General features: G+C 40.9%; 2 protein-coding genes across 2 annotated transcripts; both read left to right on the top strand.

Annotated features, from left to right (window-relative positions):
* Positions 1–1212: 1212 nt before the first annotated feature.
* Positions 1213–2235, top strand: LOC128331078 (olfactory receptor 14A16-like). The gene has a single exon (XM_053264441.1). It carries the CDS (start codon positions 1213–1215, stop codon positions 2233–2235), a length of 1023 nt encoding a protein of 340 aa, XP_053120416.1.
* A 4628-nt stretch (positions 2236–6863) lies between these two features.
* On the top strand, positions 6864–7877 carry LOC128331079 (olfactory receptor 14A16-like). The gene has a single exon (XM_053264442.1). The coding sequence runs from the start codon at positions 6921–6923 to the stop codon at positions 7875–7877; it is 957 nt and encodes a 318-aa protein (XP_053120417.1). The 5' UTR covers positions 6864–6920.
* Positions 7878–14905: the final 7028 nt, after the last annotated feature.

Below are 14905 nucleotides of genomic sequence, written 5' to 3' on the forward strand. Positions count from 1 at the left end.
ATATGAAATTGGAGGAAAATGTGATGGTATGAGAATTATCAGGAGAAAGATTTCAGGGTTTGATGTAAATCAATCTCTCTCTCTCTCTCTCTCTCTCTCTCTCTCTCTCTCTCTCTCACACACACACACACACACACTTCCATCTTTTGCTATAGGCTGTCATAACATTGCCTTAGAAAAACTGTTATATTAGCAATAGCAATAGCAATAGCACTTACATTTATATACCGCTCTATAGCCGGAGCTCTCTAAGCGGTTTACAATGATGTAGCATATTGCCCCCAACATTCTGGGTACTCATTTTACCGACCTCGGAAGGATGGAAGGCTGAGTCAACCTTGAGCCCCTGGTCAGGATCGAACTTGTAACCTTCTGGTTACAGGGCGGCAGTTTTTTTACCACTGCGCCACCAGGGATATTCATCACAATGCTTTCCCAAAGGCCCATCAGCTGTTGTGTATACTACAAATTGTCAAAATAGATCATTCTGTCTCTAACAGAGATAATATCTGTGCGAAATGAAACAGTGAGGAGGTTCCCAAGATCAGCAGAAACCGCCAGATGGGGTTAAGCGTGGAGAGTGGGCTTAGTCCACTCTCCTCGCATAAGATCCTGCAGTCTGCCCTGGGCAGCCGGATCGGCCGCCCACACAACTGTAGGCTCCGTTATGGAGCCAGTGAGGGCTTGCGAGTTCAGGGGATGCAAGGCCCATGGAAGTTCCAGCATGCTCTGTGCGAGTGTGCAGAGCATGCTGGAGAGACCCCTGAGCTGGGATGCTGCTTTTTAGTCTCCTGGTTGGAAATCTCCTCAAGAGTTGCCATGGCACACAATTCATTAACCCAGGTTAGCGGAACACTTGCTCTACTAACCTGGGCTAAGAGGAGGGGTAGTTAGGGAGGTTTGCTGCCGGGAGTCTCACAACCACTGATGTGAAGAATAATTTGCTACATTATAAAACTCTGAAGTAAGCTATATTTTTTCCCTCCAACAACCAAGGATGTGAGGGGGTCAAAGTGGGCAAATTGCTCTAGGGCCCCTAAAATACTATTCTTATCCGTTCAAAGCATTTGAAGGAAGGATATATGAGGAAGGCCCCAAGATCATATTTTGCCGTGAGTTATTTCTCTGAGGCCTGTCAGCAGCAATCAGGTAATCAACCTCTACTTTTTCTTTTTTCCTCAACAGCAATCCTGTCAGCGTCCTTAGAAGAACATGCCTAACACAACCATTGTAACTACTTTTCTTCTGCTGGGTTTTTCCGACACTTGGGAGGAAAATGTTTTGTACTTCACCCTTCTTTTAGTCATTTACTTGGCAGCCTTGTTGGGAAACTTCCTCATCATCTCAGCTGTTCTTATGGACCTGCAACTTCATACACCCATGTACTTCTTTTTGGTGAATTTATCAGTCGTTGACCTTGGGTCCATATCTGTCACCATCCCCAAGGCCATGATCAATTCCCTCTTGAACACCAGAGAGATTTCATATGCTGGGTGTGTGGCACAAGTGTATTGTTTGTTCTTTTTCTTGATATCAGATTTGTTCCTCCTCACGGGCATGGCATACGATAGGTATGTTACCATTTGTGACCCACTACACTATGAAACAGTGATGGATAGAAAGACCTGCATCCAGATGGCTGCTAGTGCATGGGTGGCTGGTCTTATTTATTCAGCCTTACACACCGGAAGCACCTTTGCCATCACCTTCTGTTCCAATGTGATCAACCAGTTCTTCTGTGAAATCCCACAGCTGCTGAAAGTCTCCTGTGATAACTTGTACCTCATTGAAGTTGGAGTTGTTGCTTTCAGTGCATTTATAGTTTTCTTTTGTTTTGGGTTCATCATTGTCTCATATGTGAAAATTTTCAAGTCGGTGCTCAGAATCCCCACCACTCAGGGGCGGAGTAAAGCCTTCTCAACTTGCGTCCCCCACCTCATTGTTGTCTCTTTGTTTATCAGCTCAGGAAGCTTTGCCTACCTGAAACCAACTTCACGATCCCCTTCAGATCTGGATCTAGTCGTTGCTGTATTATATTCTGTGGTGCCTCCTTTGATGAATCCAATCATCTGTACCATGAGGAACCGGGATATCAAAGCTGCCCTTAGGAAAATGATTCATTTTGGTGTTTCTTCAAGGAAGAAAGCAAGTTTTACCCCAATCAATCTCATTTCCATGGTCATGGGGGTGAATTTTGAAAATACAATGCACTTGTATAGGAAAATGTCACACTGAATAATGGGAATAAGAAGAATGTCTTCTACAAAAGAGAGTCACTATTTTGTCTTGTGCATCAGTAGTTTGAAAGAAAGTTTTATCTATCTATCTATCTATCTATCTATCTATCTATCTATCTATCTATCTATCCGTCTATCGGATTTATATACTCCCCTTCCAAAAATGGCTCAGGACTGTTTACATCAAAAACAAAAACAATTAAAATCAATTAACAATTAAAAACAAATCTAAATCAATTAAACAATTAGAATAATTTAAACATTAAAATCTTTAACATTAAAATCATGTAAAATCAACATTAAAATCATGTAAAATCAACATTAAAAATTTAAAACCATTATCTAATTAATAGCCTGGGTGAATAAATGTCTCTTTGGTGCCTTTTTAAAAGTTGCCAGAGATGGGGAAGCTCTTAATTCAATATTTTTAAAAAAAATATGATTATTTTTCCTTAACATCTTCAATACTAAGATGATATTACAATTATACATACAAGAAATTTTTGAGAAGCATCTGCATCTCTGATCATAATGATTTATTAAAAATTAGTTACAACCAAGGCTGTATCATATCCTGCCATGCTGTGGCTGGCATCAACTCCTAAATGATGTCTTTTCCTTATGTCTGTTCTGAATTGAATATGCTAGGGATGGAAACTGGAGTCTTCTGCTTGCAAAGCACATGTAGAGCCAGCGTGGTGTAGTGGTTAGAGTGCTGGACTAGGATTGGGGAGACCCAAGTTCAAATCCCCATTCAGCCATGATATTTGCTAGGTGACTCTGGGCCAGTCAGTTCTCTCCCAGCCTAACCTACTTCACAGAGTTGTTGTGAGGAGGAACTTAAGTATGTAGTACACCGCTCTGGGCTCCCTTGGAGGAAGAGCGGGATATAAAATGTTAAAAATAAATAAATAAAATAAATGTACCACTACTGAGCTAAAGCCCCCTTCCTTTATTTATTCATTCATTCATTCATCCATCAATTTATCATATTTTTATACCACCTGAAATGTGCATTTCTAAAATTTAAAATATTTAAAAGTCACAGATTAAAATACACAACACAATAAAAACAATAGAATAAAATAGATATTAAAACAAGTTTTAAAATTATTAAAATTAATTCTAATCAAAAGCCTGCAAAAACAAGAGAGTCTTGAGGGTCTCCCTGAAAACAAACAGAGAAGGAGATGCTCTTATTTCAGCAGGGAGCATATTCCAAAGCCACAAGGCAGCCACAGACAAATCCCGGTCCTGGGTCACCACCAGATGAGCCACTGGCAACCATAGCCGGACCTCTACAGAAGATTGTAACAGGCAGCAGGGTTTTATGCCAGAACACTTATGCCAGTGTCCTCCATTGTAAGGCCCAGGGGCCAGTGGCGGCCCTCTTTAATCCTAAGTGTGGCTCCCTGACTAGAAACACAGTCCCCCCTTGGCACCATGCAGAGACGACCATTTCCACAGTGTAGTGCTGCACTTTGCTTAGTCCCGGGGACCCTCTTTGAAGGGAAATGAAGCCCTCTTGAGCCACTGCAGGGATGCACAGAGTCATGGGAAGTGTAGCCCTTCCCAGCCCCTTTTCTCCTAGAGCTCTTTAGAGAGGGCTCCATCTCTTTAAAGGACCCCCTCTGTACAGTACTGTGTGCAGGTCAGCACAGTGAGAAATAGCTCTTGCACTTAATTTTTTGTTTTTGCCTGTCTGATGTGCATGTGCACACACGATGTGCGCATGCGCACCTGTTACTTCCAGCCACTTCCAGCCGAAGAGGGGGAAGGGGTGGCAGGGAGGTACACTGCCACCCTGAAGGCTTTTACGGACACCCCTCACACCCTCAAGCCATCCCTGCCCGGTTCCGTGAAGGATGCCTCTTAATAACTGTTGCAGGGCGGTAATAGCAGGAGCGAGAACATGCCCTCACCTCTTGCCTGTGGGCTTCCCAGAGGCATCCAGTGGGCCACTGTGTGAAGCAGGATGCTGGCCTAGATAGGTGTGATGTAAAGTACAAACAGAAAATATGACTTTGAAAATCACACCACAGAAAATATGTCCCTGAGGTTTACACAACCCTCAAGGGCATATTTTTAGAAGACATGGAGCACTTCTGAAGGCAGGGAAGATCAGTGAAAATCACTCCCCCACCTCATGGTAGTTGGGAAGTCTTCTGCTGTAAGGAAGTGCCTCCCGCTGTGTTCTTGCTTCTTTTCTCAGAATGCCAGCCACTGATTGGTGCTGAGGGTGGAGGGGTAGGCCAAGGAATTGCAGCATAGGAGGCAGTGCACCAAATGCTGCTTTGCCCCATGATTCAGGCGTGGGTTTAGCTCCCTTTCAAAACTAAATCTTTGGAAACTTTGAAATTGTCACAGGGGTAGGGAAGAGGGAGGGTTGTCTATAGCCCCATTTTCTTTCATCATGCTTTTTGCAAAGTTTGCAAGAGTCCAATTGGCCTGTAAAACCTGATCTGATGGCATCATCAGGGGACATCTCACCTCTTTGCTGGAACCCCAATTATCTGCTGCCTGAGGTGACTGCCTCTTCTTGTCTCATGCAAAGCAGGGGCCCTATCAGGGTGGAGTATAAGGTTTAGAATTTTTGTTTTTCTAAAACATTGGTATTGTATTCTTTTTCCCCCTAGTAAAAAAGAATCGAACAACTGATGCAGATGCAGCTTCTATAAAAGAGAATTATCTCATCCTGCTCTTTGATAACAACAGTCTAAATCCAAGGACGCAGATATGGAATGTGAGGGGGTTGAAGAATGAAAGGAAAGAAGAAGGAAAGAAAGAATTATAAGAAAACTCTGGAAGAATGGGGCCTGGAGTTAACAAGGGTAGTATTGGGAGGGCTGGATAAGAAGAGGGGAATAGCGGGGAGAGATCTCGAAAAAGGAAAAGGAAGGGTGGAATATGGCCAGAGGAGGAGGAGGAGGAGGAGGAGGTGGAGGTGGAGATACTTCTTCAGGCACACGGAATGAAAGGCAGAAATAAGACAGAAATAAGGGAAGGGAAGGGAAGGGAAGGGAAGGAGACTAATACAAGCAGAAAGGGAGAAAGGTGACACATATAAATGAAAACTGCCCCCCACTGCTGTCCATCATTTCTATGGGCTTTCATATAGTATATCAATATCTGACAAACATGACCCCCAATCACACTACCATGTATAATGTAATGTGTGGCAGAAATGCTCCACGTAAACAGCCACATACATGTGGTGGCAGAATCACATGATTTGGATCCTTGAGCAATGAGTCAAGATCCAGTACCTATTCTGTCATTCTAACGTACCTACACAGACTTAATTTTATTACATTAGCAGAAGTATAAACCAGGGAATTAATTATTCTTTGTGTGCTTCTACTGCTGACATATTCTAGACACTTGAGAATAAATCACATGGAACACAAAAATGTATAAATTGAGCAACTACTTATTGACTCTATGGACACACGTTTTAATTGTCTCTAGAAGAAACAGGTAAGAAAGCAAATTAAGTTTCATGGTAAGGCATACAATACTTTAAAGTGGCAAAGAGAAGCAATGTTGTCAGGTTAGGAAAAAACCTGGAAATTACATTAGAAAGTTATATATACCATAACTTCAGCATTTATCTTAGAACTTTCTCAGGCCCTCTTTATATGTAATGTGGATAAAGTTGCCATACTGACAAAAACAAAAAGCTTCCACATGGTAGTTTTAGATTTTCTACAGCCACATTTAGAAGTCACTTAACCCATGTGACAGATCTCATGGTGGATCATTCCTGTGCTCGTCATAGATTGGTGGTGCGCAATTTGATTATCAAGTAACATGTTAGGCATTAAATTTGTGTTTTTGTTCAAAGTACGACTGCATTAAAATAATATTTTGTATTGATGTTAAAAATGTATTTTGTTGAGCATCAAGGTAAAAGGAAAATTAGTAACCCGTTTGTCTTGGGATACAGGGGGAAAGTAAATTTAAATATTCCTTATCTGGGGGGGATAATGTTTTTGCCACTTTTTAATTGCTACATAAATGGCAATAATAATCTGTGTTGTTGACGTACAGAGCAATGATGCACTGCTTGAGAGACATCCTTAACAGAAACTTCCCAACTAACATATTGGTTCAGTGAAGACGAAGCAATTTTTGATACCCTCCCCTCCCCCCAGAAGCTGTCTGTTCCTCCTGAAGATAGACCTAAAATGACTGTAGTTGGAAAGTACATTAATAAATAAGCACAGAATTAGGTTCATGGCTTTATGATTGTATACCTAGGAGTAAACCTTATTCTACTGGTTCATAATAATAGGGCTTACACCTAGGTATACACACTACTGAGGGCAGTAGGACTTAATGGGTAGTCCTCAGTGGACTACACAGTAGTCCTCAGTGGACTAGGGAAAAAATGGGGGGGAAAACACTTAGATCATAGTTTCTAAGGGACCAAAGCTGATATTACAGTGGTATGATTTTCCTGTGGTCGGCAAGTGCCTCCCAAAACTAATGTTATCCCTAGTCAAACAGGCTGTGCAACTTTAATATCTGTAAAACCTATGAATGGAGGGTTGAACACAGATATGTGAAATGTTAATAATAATCAACTGCTGTGGGTTAATCTTTGAATAAAATTAGGTTCTAATTGTACTCAGGATTCTTTATGTTTCCTTGTATAGGTACCATGCAACCACAGGGTGGAAAATGTTCAACAAAACTTTCACATCTGAATTTCTGCTCCTAGATTTCTCAGAGGTTCGGGAGCTGCAAATGCTCGAATTTACTGTGTTCCTGGTCTTATATTTGGGAATTGTGGCTGGGAACCTTGTCGTCATTTCTGCAGTAGCTCTTGACCATCGCCTGCACACTCCTATGTACTTCTTTCTGATGAATTTGGCCATGCAGGACATTGGTACTATTTCTGTCATTATCCCTAAATCCATGGCTAATTCCCTCATGAACACCAGGCACATTTCTTACTCGGGATGTGTTGCTCAAGTCCTCTTCTTTTTGTTCTTTATAGCATCTGATTTCTTCCTTCTTACCGTCATGGCATATGATCGCTATATTGCCATTTGCAATCCCTTGCAATATGAAATGGTGATGAACAAGCAGGCCTGCATCCAAATGGTTGCTAGTGTGTGGTTTGTGGGTCTTCTCTATGGAGTGTTACATACTAGTGGCACATTTGCAATCCCTTTCTGTTCCAATGTTGTCAACCAGTTCTTCTGTGAAATCCCACAATTACTTAAGCTTGCGTGTTCTGACGAATACCTAATTGAAATTGGAGTTGTTGTGTTAAGCATTCTAATTGGTTTAGGTTGCTTTATCTTCATCATTGTGACTTACATACACATTTTCACTGCTGTGCTGAGAATCCCTTCTACGCAGGGAAGGCAAAAGGCCTTCTCTACCTGCCTTCCCCATCTCATCGTCTTCACCACATTTTTAATTACTGTAAGCTTTGCTTACCTTAGACCCACCTCTAACACCCCATCATATCTCGATTTGGCCATTACTCTGATATATTGCATACTTCAACCCATGCTGAATCCAGTGATCTACAGCATGAGAAACAAGGAGATCAAAAATGCTATATCAAAAATGCTCCTGAATTTTCAGCATTTTTCTTTGAATACAGTATCTGGTTTTCATTGGTAAGGATGAGTTCTGATAGTGCTCAATTAAATTTACAAGACATTTATTCAACTCACTGGTATCAGTAAGATAGGTAAAGCTGCTTCTCTCAAAAACTCAAAGTAATCTTATGTAAAACATCTTAACTCCACTTTCTCCTTCTCTTTTCCCTCCATTTCCTTTCTGACTTCCCTCCCCACACTCTCTACAGAATCCCCACTGGGACTAACTTCTAAACAAATAAAGGATTCTGGATGCACAGAACACAACACTAGCTTTATACAGGAGGGCACAAAATTACCTATATTTCCCAAACCTCAACCTCTGCCTATTTGTTTGATCCATCCTCTGCACAATTCACATTTATTTTTCAAGCCATGTTCTCTGGTGTTTATTTTATATTAGTTTTATCCAAGTTTTATCTGTAGTTTGCCTTTGCCCACATCTAGTTTCTTGTTATTATCGGGTTATAACTCCATACCACCAAGAGTGCAGAACCTGCTTCACAGTTGGAGAAATAACTCTGCATGTATACTGACTTATTAAAGGTAAGAAACTCCACTCCATGATCATGGTGATCAGGTCTAGTTACTTTACATCTGCATCACGCTTCCACTATTTCTTTCACACCATGTTGAAAAATGCACCCCAGCCATGTGTTTTGCTCAGTGTAGTGCTGAACAAGTTCCAAATGGTATAGAAGGAACTTTCCCATATTCAGCCCTGTCCTCTGCAGATAAATGTTGAATCTGAAGGCACTCAAAGAAATTTCCAGTGGGTTCATCAGCATTGGAGACATCACTAGTAGTTACATTCCTAATAAACATAGGGAGGGGAATTTTAAATGAGGCATCTCTGCCCAGACATGATGTACAGTCAGTATGGAGAAGCAGCTAGCACTGAGATGCAAAAATACTTAGATTAAGGCAGGGAGATTTTGGAACATTAAATCTTCAGGTTATGTGCAGTATCATCTTGGTTTGTTATGATACTAATCTAAGTCTGTCTGTCTTTTATGCACATTTCAGCAGTACATGAAACAACAGTATCTTTTTGCTTATGGCACATCTTGGTTTGATTTTTAAAAAAATCTTCCCCCAGAATGGCTTTGCATTTGTTTATACCTATAGCTATATCTGCACATACACATTAATTGTATTATTCATACATAAGGTGAGGACAAGGCAATGTAGAATAAGACAAATTGCTAGAAAATAGAGGGAATCATGTTCAAGAATTGACTGCTCCCCTCTTTTTTTGTGTTGCCATAGGCACCACTGAATTTTTGGCTGCTACTACTACTGTCACTGCCAGAGCCACCTAATGGTGCAGTGGGGAAATGCTTGACTAACAAGCAGAAGGTTGCTGGCTTGAATCCCTGCTGCAATGTTTCTCATACTATGAGAAGCACCTATATCGGGCAGCAGTGATACAGTGCTCATACTGCATGGGAGATGGCACTGGTAAACCGCTCCTGTATTCTACCAAAGAAAACCACATGGTTCTGTGGTCACCAGGAGTCGAAACTGACTTGGCAGCACAACTTTACTTTACTTACTGTCACTGCCGCCACCACCACCAGTCACCCCACTTGCCCCTGAAGCTGGAGGTGGCCTATAGCCCTCATACTATAGCCATTGATAGACCTGTCCTCCATGCATTTATCTAAATCCTTCCTAAAGCCCCTCCATGAATCTAAGCCCCCCCTCCTAAAGGCAGTCACCACATCCTATGGCAGAGAATTCCACAGATTGATTATGCATTGTGTGGAAAACGTACTTCCTTTTGTTGGTCCGGAATGTCTTGGCAATCAGTTTCATCTGAAGATCCCTGGTTCTAGTTTTATGAGAGGGGACAAAAAACATCTCTCTCCACACCATGCATGATTGTATAGACTTCTATCATCTCTTCCCTCAGTTGTCTTTTTTCTAAAGCTGCAGGCAGCCTTACCTTGTAAGGAAGTTTCTCTAGGCCCTTGATCATCTTGGTTGCCCTGTTCTGCACCTTCTTCAGTTCTACACTGTCCTTTCTGAGGTATGGTGACCAAATTTGTATGCAGTATTCCAAATGAGACCTCTGTCTCAATAACAGCTGAGGGTCTTGTTGGCTCCCCACACTTGTTTCTGTCTGCAGCCATGGCTGGCAGATGATCAGAAGAATGGGGCTAAGGGAGCACTTGTCCCCTAAACCACTTTTGAGCTGTGGACTCTACAGCCTCCTGCTGCTTCTCATGAGCAGCCAAGAGTGGGCATGGCTTGCCTTAGCCCACTCTTAGTTGTTCCTGAGGACAGCCTCACGGAGTGTTGGCTGGTTGTCTCAGGATCAGTACGCACCCCTTCTCTGCCTCAGCATTTCTGGGTGAGGGTGAACGATTGTCTTTGTTTGCTCTCAGTACAATGTCACATACAGTAGCTGTGACACTGATAATTATATAATCATAGCTAATGTTGATTTTATATAATCATAGTTTACACTGATATCTGTTTCCAAAAGAGCTGGGAATGTTATCAGTGTTGCATAACCAGAGCACATACAGACTATGGGAAGGTAGTAGCAGGTTTGGGGTAACCTGCATCTATCTCAGTTTCACAAAAATCAGAAGGGGAAAAACTTAAAGGGGCAACCCACCCAAGTGCCCCAGTGTAACTCACTGGAGTGGAATATTTGCAGACTCAGAAGGCAGTTAATAGACAACCAGGTGGGAGGAGCTAATGGAACCCTGAGGTAAGGAGCAGGGAAGGAGGGTAAAAGAGAAGCCCTTCTGCTTCTGAGGGGAAAAGGTGTCTTTAGTTTTCTCATCAGCCATTTCACCTTTATATTTCTGAGGTGGGAGGAGTCTGACATATTTAAGCTCTTGATGTGGGTTTTTTCTTTCTTCACCAAACTCAGACGCAGACTCAGTAACATATACAGACCAGGAATATACTGCAATGTTTTATTCCAGGCCCATATTTGTCTTATTGCTATTTCTAAAAGAGCTGGAAATGACATGATCCTTACTGGTGCATAACTGGAGCACTTGCAGGTGAGACGAAGGCACCAGAAGATTCAGAGTAACCTACAAATACATTGGTTGATATCTCAAGGGGAAACACCTAAGGATCAACTGCCCCAAAGTAGCTCTATGGGGTGGCATGTTTGTGGACTAAAAAGGTGGAACAGTTAACAGACAATGAGCTGGCTGAAGTTAATGGTACTCAGTGGCAAAGAGGGCTTGAACCAAAAGAGCAGGGAATTTCTCAGTTTGAAGAATATTCCCTCAAGATAGTCAGAACCTCTTCTGTGGGAGGGATTAGGTTTAAACTCTTGGCAGGAATGGAAACTTGAGAATAAAGAGGGCATACTATATTGTACTATATTGACACTTTGGTATAGGATATGTGTGACTGTGACATAATAAGGAGTGGGGGCATTGCATTATAGGCCAAAAAAAAAAAAATTAATGGTGGCTGCTAGTAAGGCTGTTCACAAACACTCTATCCCTCCTACTAAGCTAATCCCCATAGGACTTGGGGAGGGGAAACAAGACACTCAGTAAAGGACTCCTTGAACATAGAAATAACTCTAATAACATATATGGATTTCTGCACAGATTATGCATCTGTGATGTCATGTAGTTGATGGAGCTGAGCAGGAAGTGCTCCTCTGTCACTATGCAAGTTGGAATGCTACCAACTGAGTGTATGGTTTTTGAAATTGTTATAATTGGTTCACGACAGTCAACAAACACCAACCATTTCTCTGGGGAATTTTGCTATGGAACACTGCTGGGCTCCATGGCTGATTTCTCTTAAGAACACACGCCAAATTGAAAGACATAAAACCTCTTTCTGCAAGATACACATTTACAGTGAATTCCCACAGTTCATTGTTGCAGAAGAGATGGATGGTCATGAAGTTCACTGAATACTTTTTTGGGGGGAACATTTGTTCACAAGAAATTTGATTTGAAAAATGAACTCCATTGAAGGTAACAATTTGAAATGCTGCACTGAAGGTAAAATTTGCTTCCTTTCTCTCCTCCATTTCACCCAATATAAACTTGCTCAGAATAATCCACAGCATGTAGATTTCTTAGGTGGTCTGACATAACTTCCCATGCATATCATTTTCCCTGCCATGTCTCCCTGATATATTGTGGTATGATTACCAGCCTACTGTATTTGCATGAATTCAAGACTAGGTTTCCCCCCAAGTTATTTGATGCTAGAAATTCAGGGCTTATCTTAAATTTAGGGTCCTCTTCCTTCTGGATAAATTGTACTGTATAACCTACATTTAACCCATATTTTTAAGGGTTTGTCTAAAATTCAGGGTCATCTTCTATTTGGTTATAGAGCTTTTGGTTACAGAGCTGTGATTTTAGATTTGGTTATAGAGCTTTTTCAGGCATTCCTGAATTCATTCATTCGTTCGTTCGTTCGTTCGATTTCTATGCTGCCCTTCCAAAAAATGGCTCAGGGCAGTTTACATAGAGACATACTAAATAAATGATGGCTCCCTCTCCACAAAGGGCTCACAGTCTAAAAAGAAACATAAGATAGACACCAGCAACAGTCACTGGAGGTATTGTGCTGGGGGTGGGGGAATTAATGTATGTGAAACACTTCATTCTAATCCTTGGAATAAAGTGAGTGTAAATAAATCAACTCTCAGCATGCTGTTTCATCTTTGGACTGACTGGGTGACTTCATATATGCATTTAATATTCCATTGCCACTGCTTTTCTTACTGTGTATTGCTTTCTACCACGGAATCAAATGTACTTATGTATTGTTATACCAATACTCTTCTGCATACTGTAGCAAAAAAGAAAATGTCTCAGTGTACATCTGTTGGCATGGTATGTAGAAGCATGTCATTGCAATAATGGGTGCATGCTTTGCTTTTAGTAGTGAAGACTACTTTGAGTGGTGAACACCCAATAAAAAGATAAAAGTTATTATTAAATGTGTGAGGGAAGACATGGCTGACATCCGCACTAACACCGCATTAGTGCAAATAAATTACCTAAGTAGGTTACAGATAATCTTTTGTGTTACAAATATGCTAGTTCCAATAATGGGAGCCTAAATTCCAGACTAGTGTTTCAGTGATGCAACAGAGTGTGCTTGTGCAATCTGTGGCATGCCTGCTGTTGGGAAACCTCTTCCTCAGTCCATATATGTTGTAGGGAATGATGCAAATCTATTGTGTATTGCAAGTAATCCAAGATTGCAAGGGAGTGAGCAAATCTTAGCATCTGCTCAGCTATGTGGGATCTTTGTGCATTACACTAGTTGCTGGATTAGTCTGGATGTCAGTCATTGTCTCTATATACCCATATTTAACAGAATAGAAGCCGCCTCTAAATTTAAGACAATCCCTTTAAAAATTTGAGGTTAAATACAGGTTATACCTGCATTTACTTGAAAGGAATAGGACTCTGAATTTAAGACAACGTCCTGATTTCTATTACCAAAACACTTGGGGAAAATCCCTATTATTTTGATTTAGGTAAATTCAGTCTGTCCTCCTCGTCCTCCTCCTCGCCCTCCTCTTACTCATTCCCAACTACAGCTCCAATATTTATCTGTTAAGTAACTGATATTACAACAAACAAATGCAAAACAAACATTTGATATAGACTGGAGGCCAAAGAAGTTTTGCCTCCATTCTATGGTTTGGAAAAATAAATATTGCTGAAGGAATTGTTAACCAATGGGTGAGTCTACTTAATCAGCATCTGACAGTATCCAGGATTATCATTTCCAGCAGGTTTCATTATTCCCAATATAAAAGAATGTGTGGAATAAATCAAAGTGAGTATTGAGCATTTTCACTGAAGTAAAGAGATCACAGCCCTCACTGATATTTAAAAATAGATCCACTTGAGTTAAGGAAGAGCCCTATCTTTTGAAAATTGATTTATGCTACGATCCTAAACACATTTAAGAGGAAGCAACACAATGGGAACTTACTTCTGAATAAACATGCATTAGTTTGTGCCTGTGCATGTCAGAAATTTTGTGCTAAATTTGCCTGTTGCAGCAGAGTCTTACTGAACCATAAAGATAATAAAACCATTGTGGCAGAAACATTCATGATAGGACTGTCATCATTACTTTAATAATCAATAAAAAACCTTTCGCTCAACTAAAAATATGCACTGGTCCATGACCGTAATAAAGGACTGACTGACTGACTCAACTAAAAAGAGTGGCTCCAATAAATCAGGCAACATTTCCTCCATCTAACTTCACTTCTATACATTCCCCTGTCTCACTTTCACTCTCTTTCTCTTTTACATAAAATGAAGTGTTATGAAACACAGTTCATTTTATTTTGATATGAAATTGTAGGTAAAATTTAGTGTAAGCTGGGAAAAATCTCTAATAGTTTACTGATAACATATTACTGATGTGAACATGTTCAGAGACAGGTTAATTGGCTGACTTGATGTAAATCACACAAACAACAACAACAACAATTTATATATTGCTTTTCAACAAAGGTTTCCAAAGCGGTTTACATAGAGACATAATGAATAAATAAATAAGGTGGATCCTGTCCCCAATAGGAATGTGAACAAAATCGGTTTGTCTGGTTCAGTTCAAATGAGAACTGGGTTCTAAGGAGGTTCAGTTTTGGTTTTGCTCGAATCCTCCTTTGGTTCGGTTCGTATTTGAACCTGGTTTGAACAGTTTCAAACTGTTTTGAACTGGTTCAAGCTGGTTTGAGCCTCTAAAACTGGATTGGGTGGTAGGCACCCATGGGTGCCAACTAACACCCAACCCCCCCCCAAGTAATCAGACACTCCTATGATTTTTAATGAATTATTGAAATTTTTTATTACTGCCCATTATTCCCTAGGTGGAGTACCTAGGGGCAAAAAAACTGGGTTGGGTGGTGGGCCTACCACCCACCAAACAGCAAAGCAATTGGAGACTCCTGTGATTATATGTGAATTTTTGAAGTTTTTTCATTTTTTAATTCCTCCCATAGGGAATAATGGGGATTCCAGCAAATGTATCGCTTCATGTTGAGAGGAAAGGGGTGGCCCAGAGCGGAGT

The sequence above is a fragment of the Hemicordylus capensis genome, chromosome 6 (assembly GCF_027244095.1).
Source record: "Hemicordylus capensis ecotype Gifberg chromosome 6, rHemCap1.1.pri, whole genome shotgun sequence".
Lineage (NCBI taxonomy): Eukaryota > Metazoa > Chordata > Lepidosauria > Squamata > Cordylidae > Hemicordylus > Hemicordylus capensis.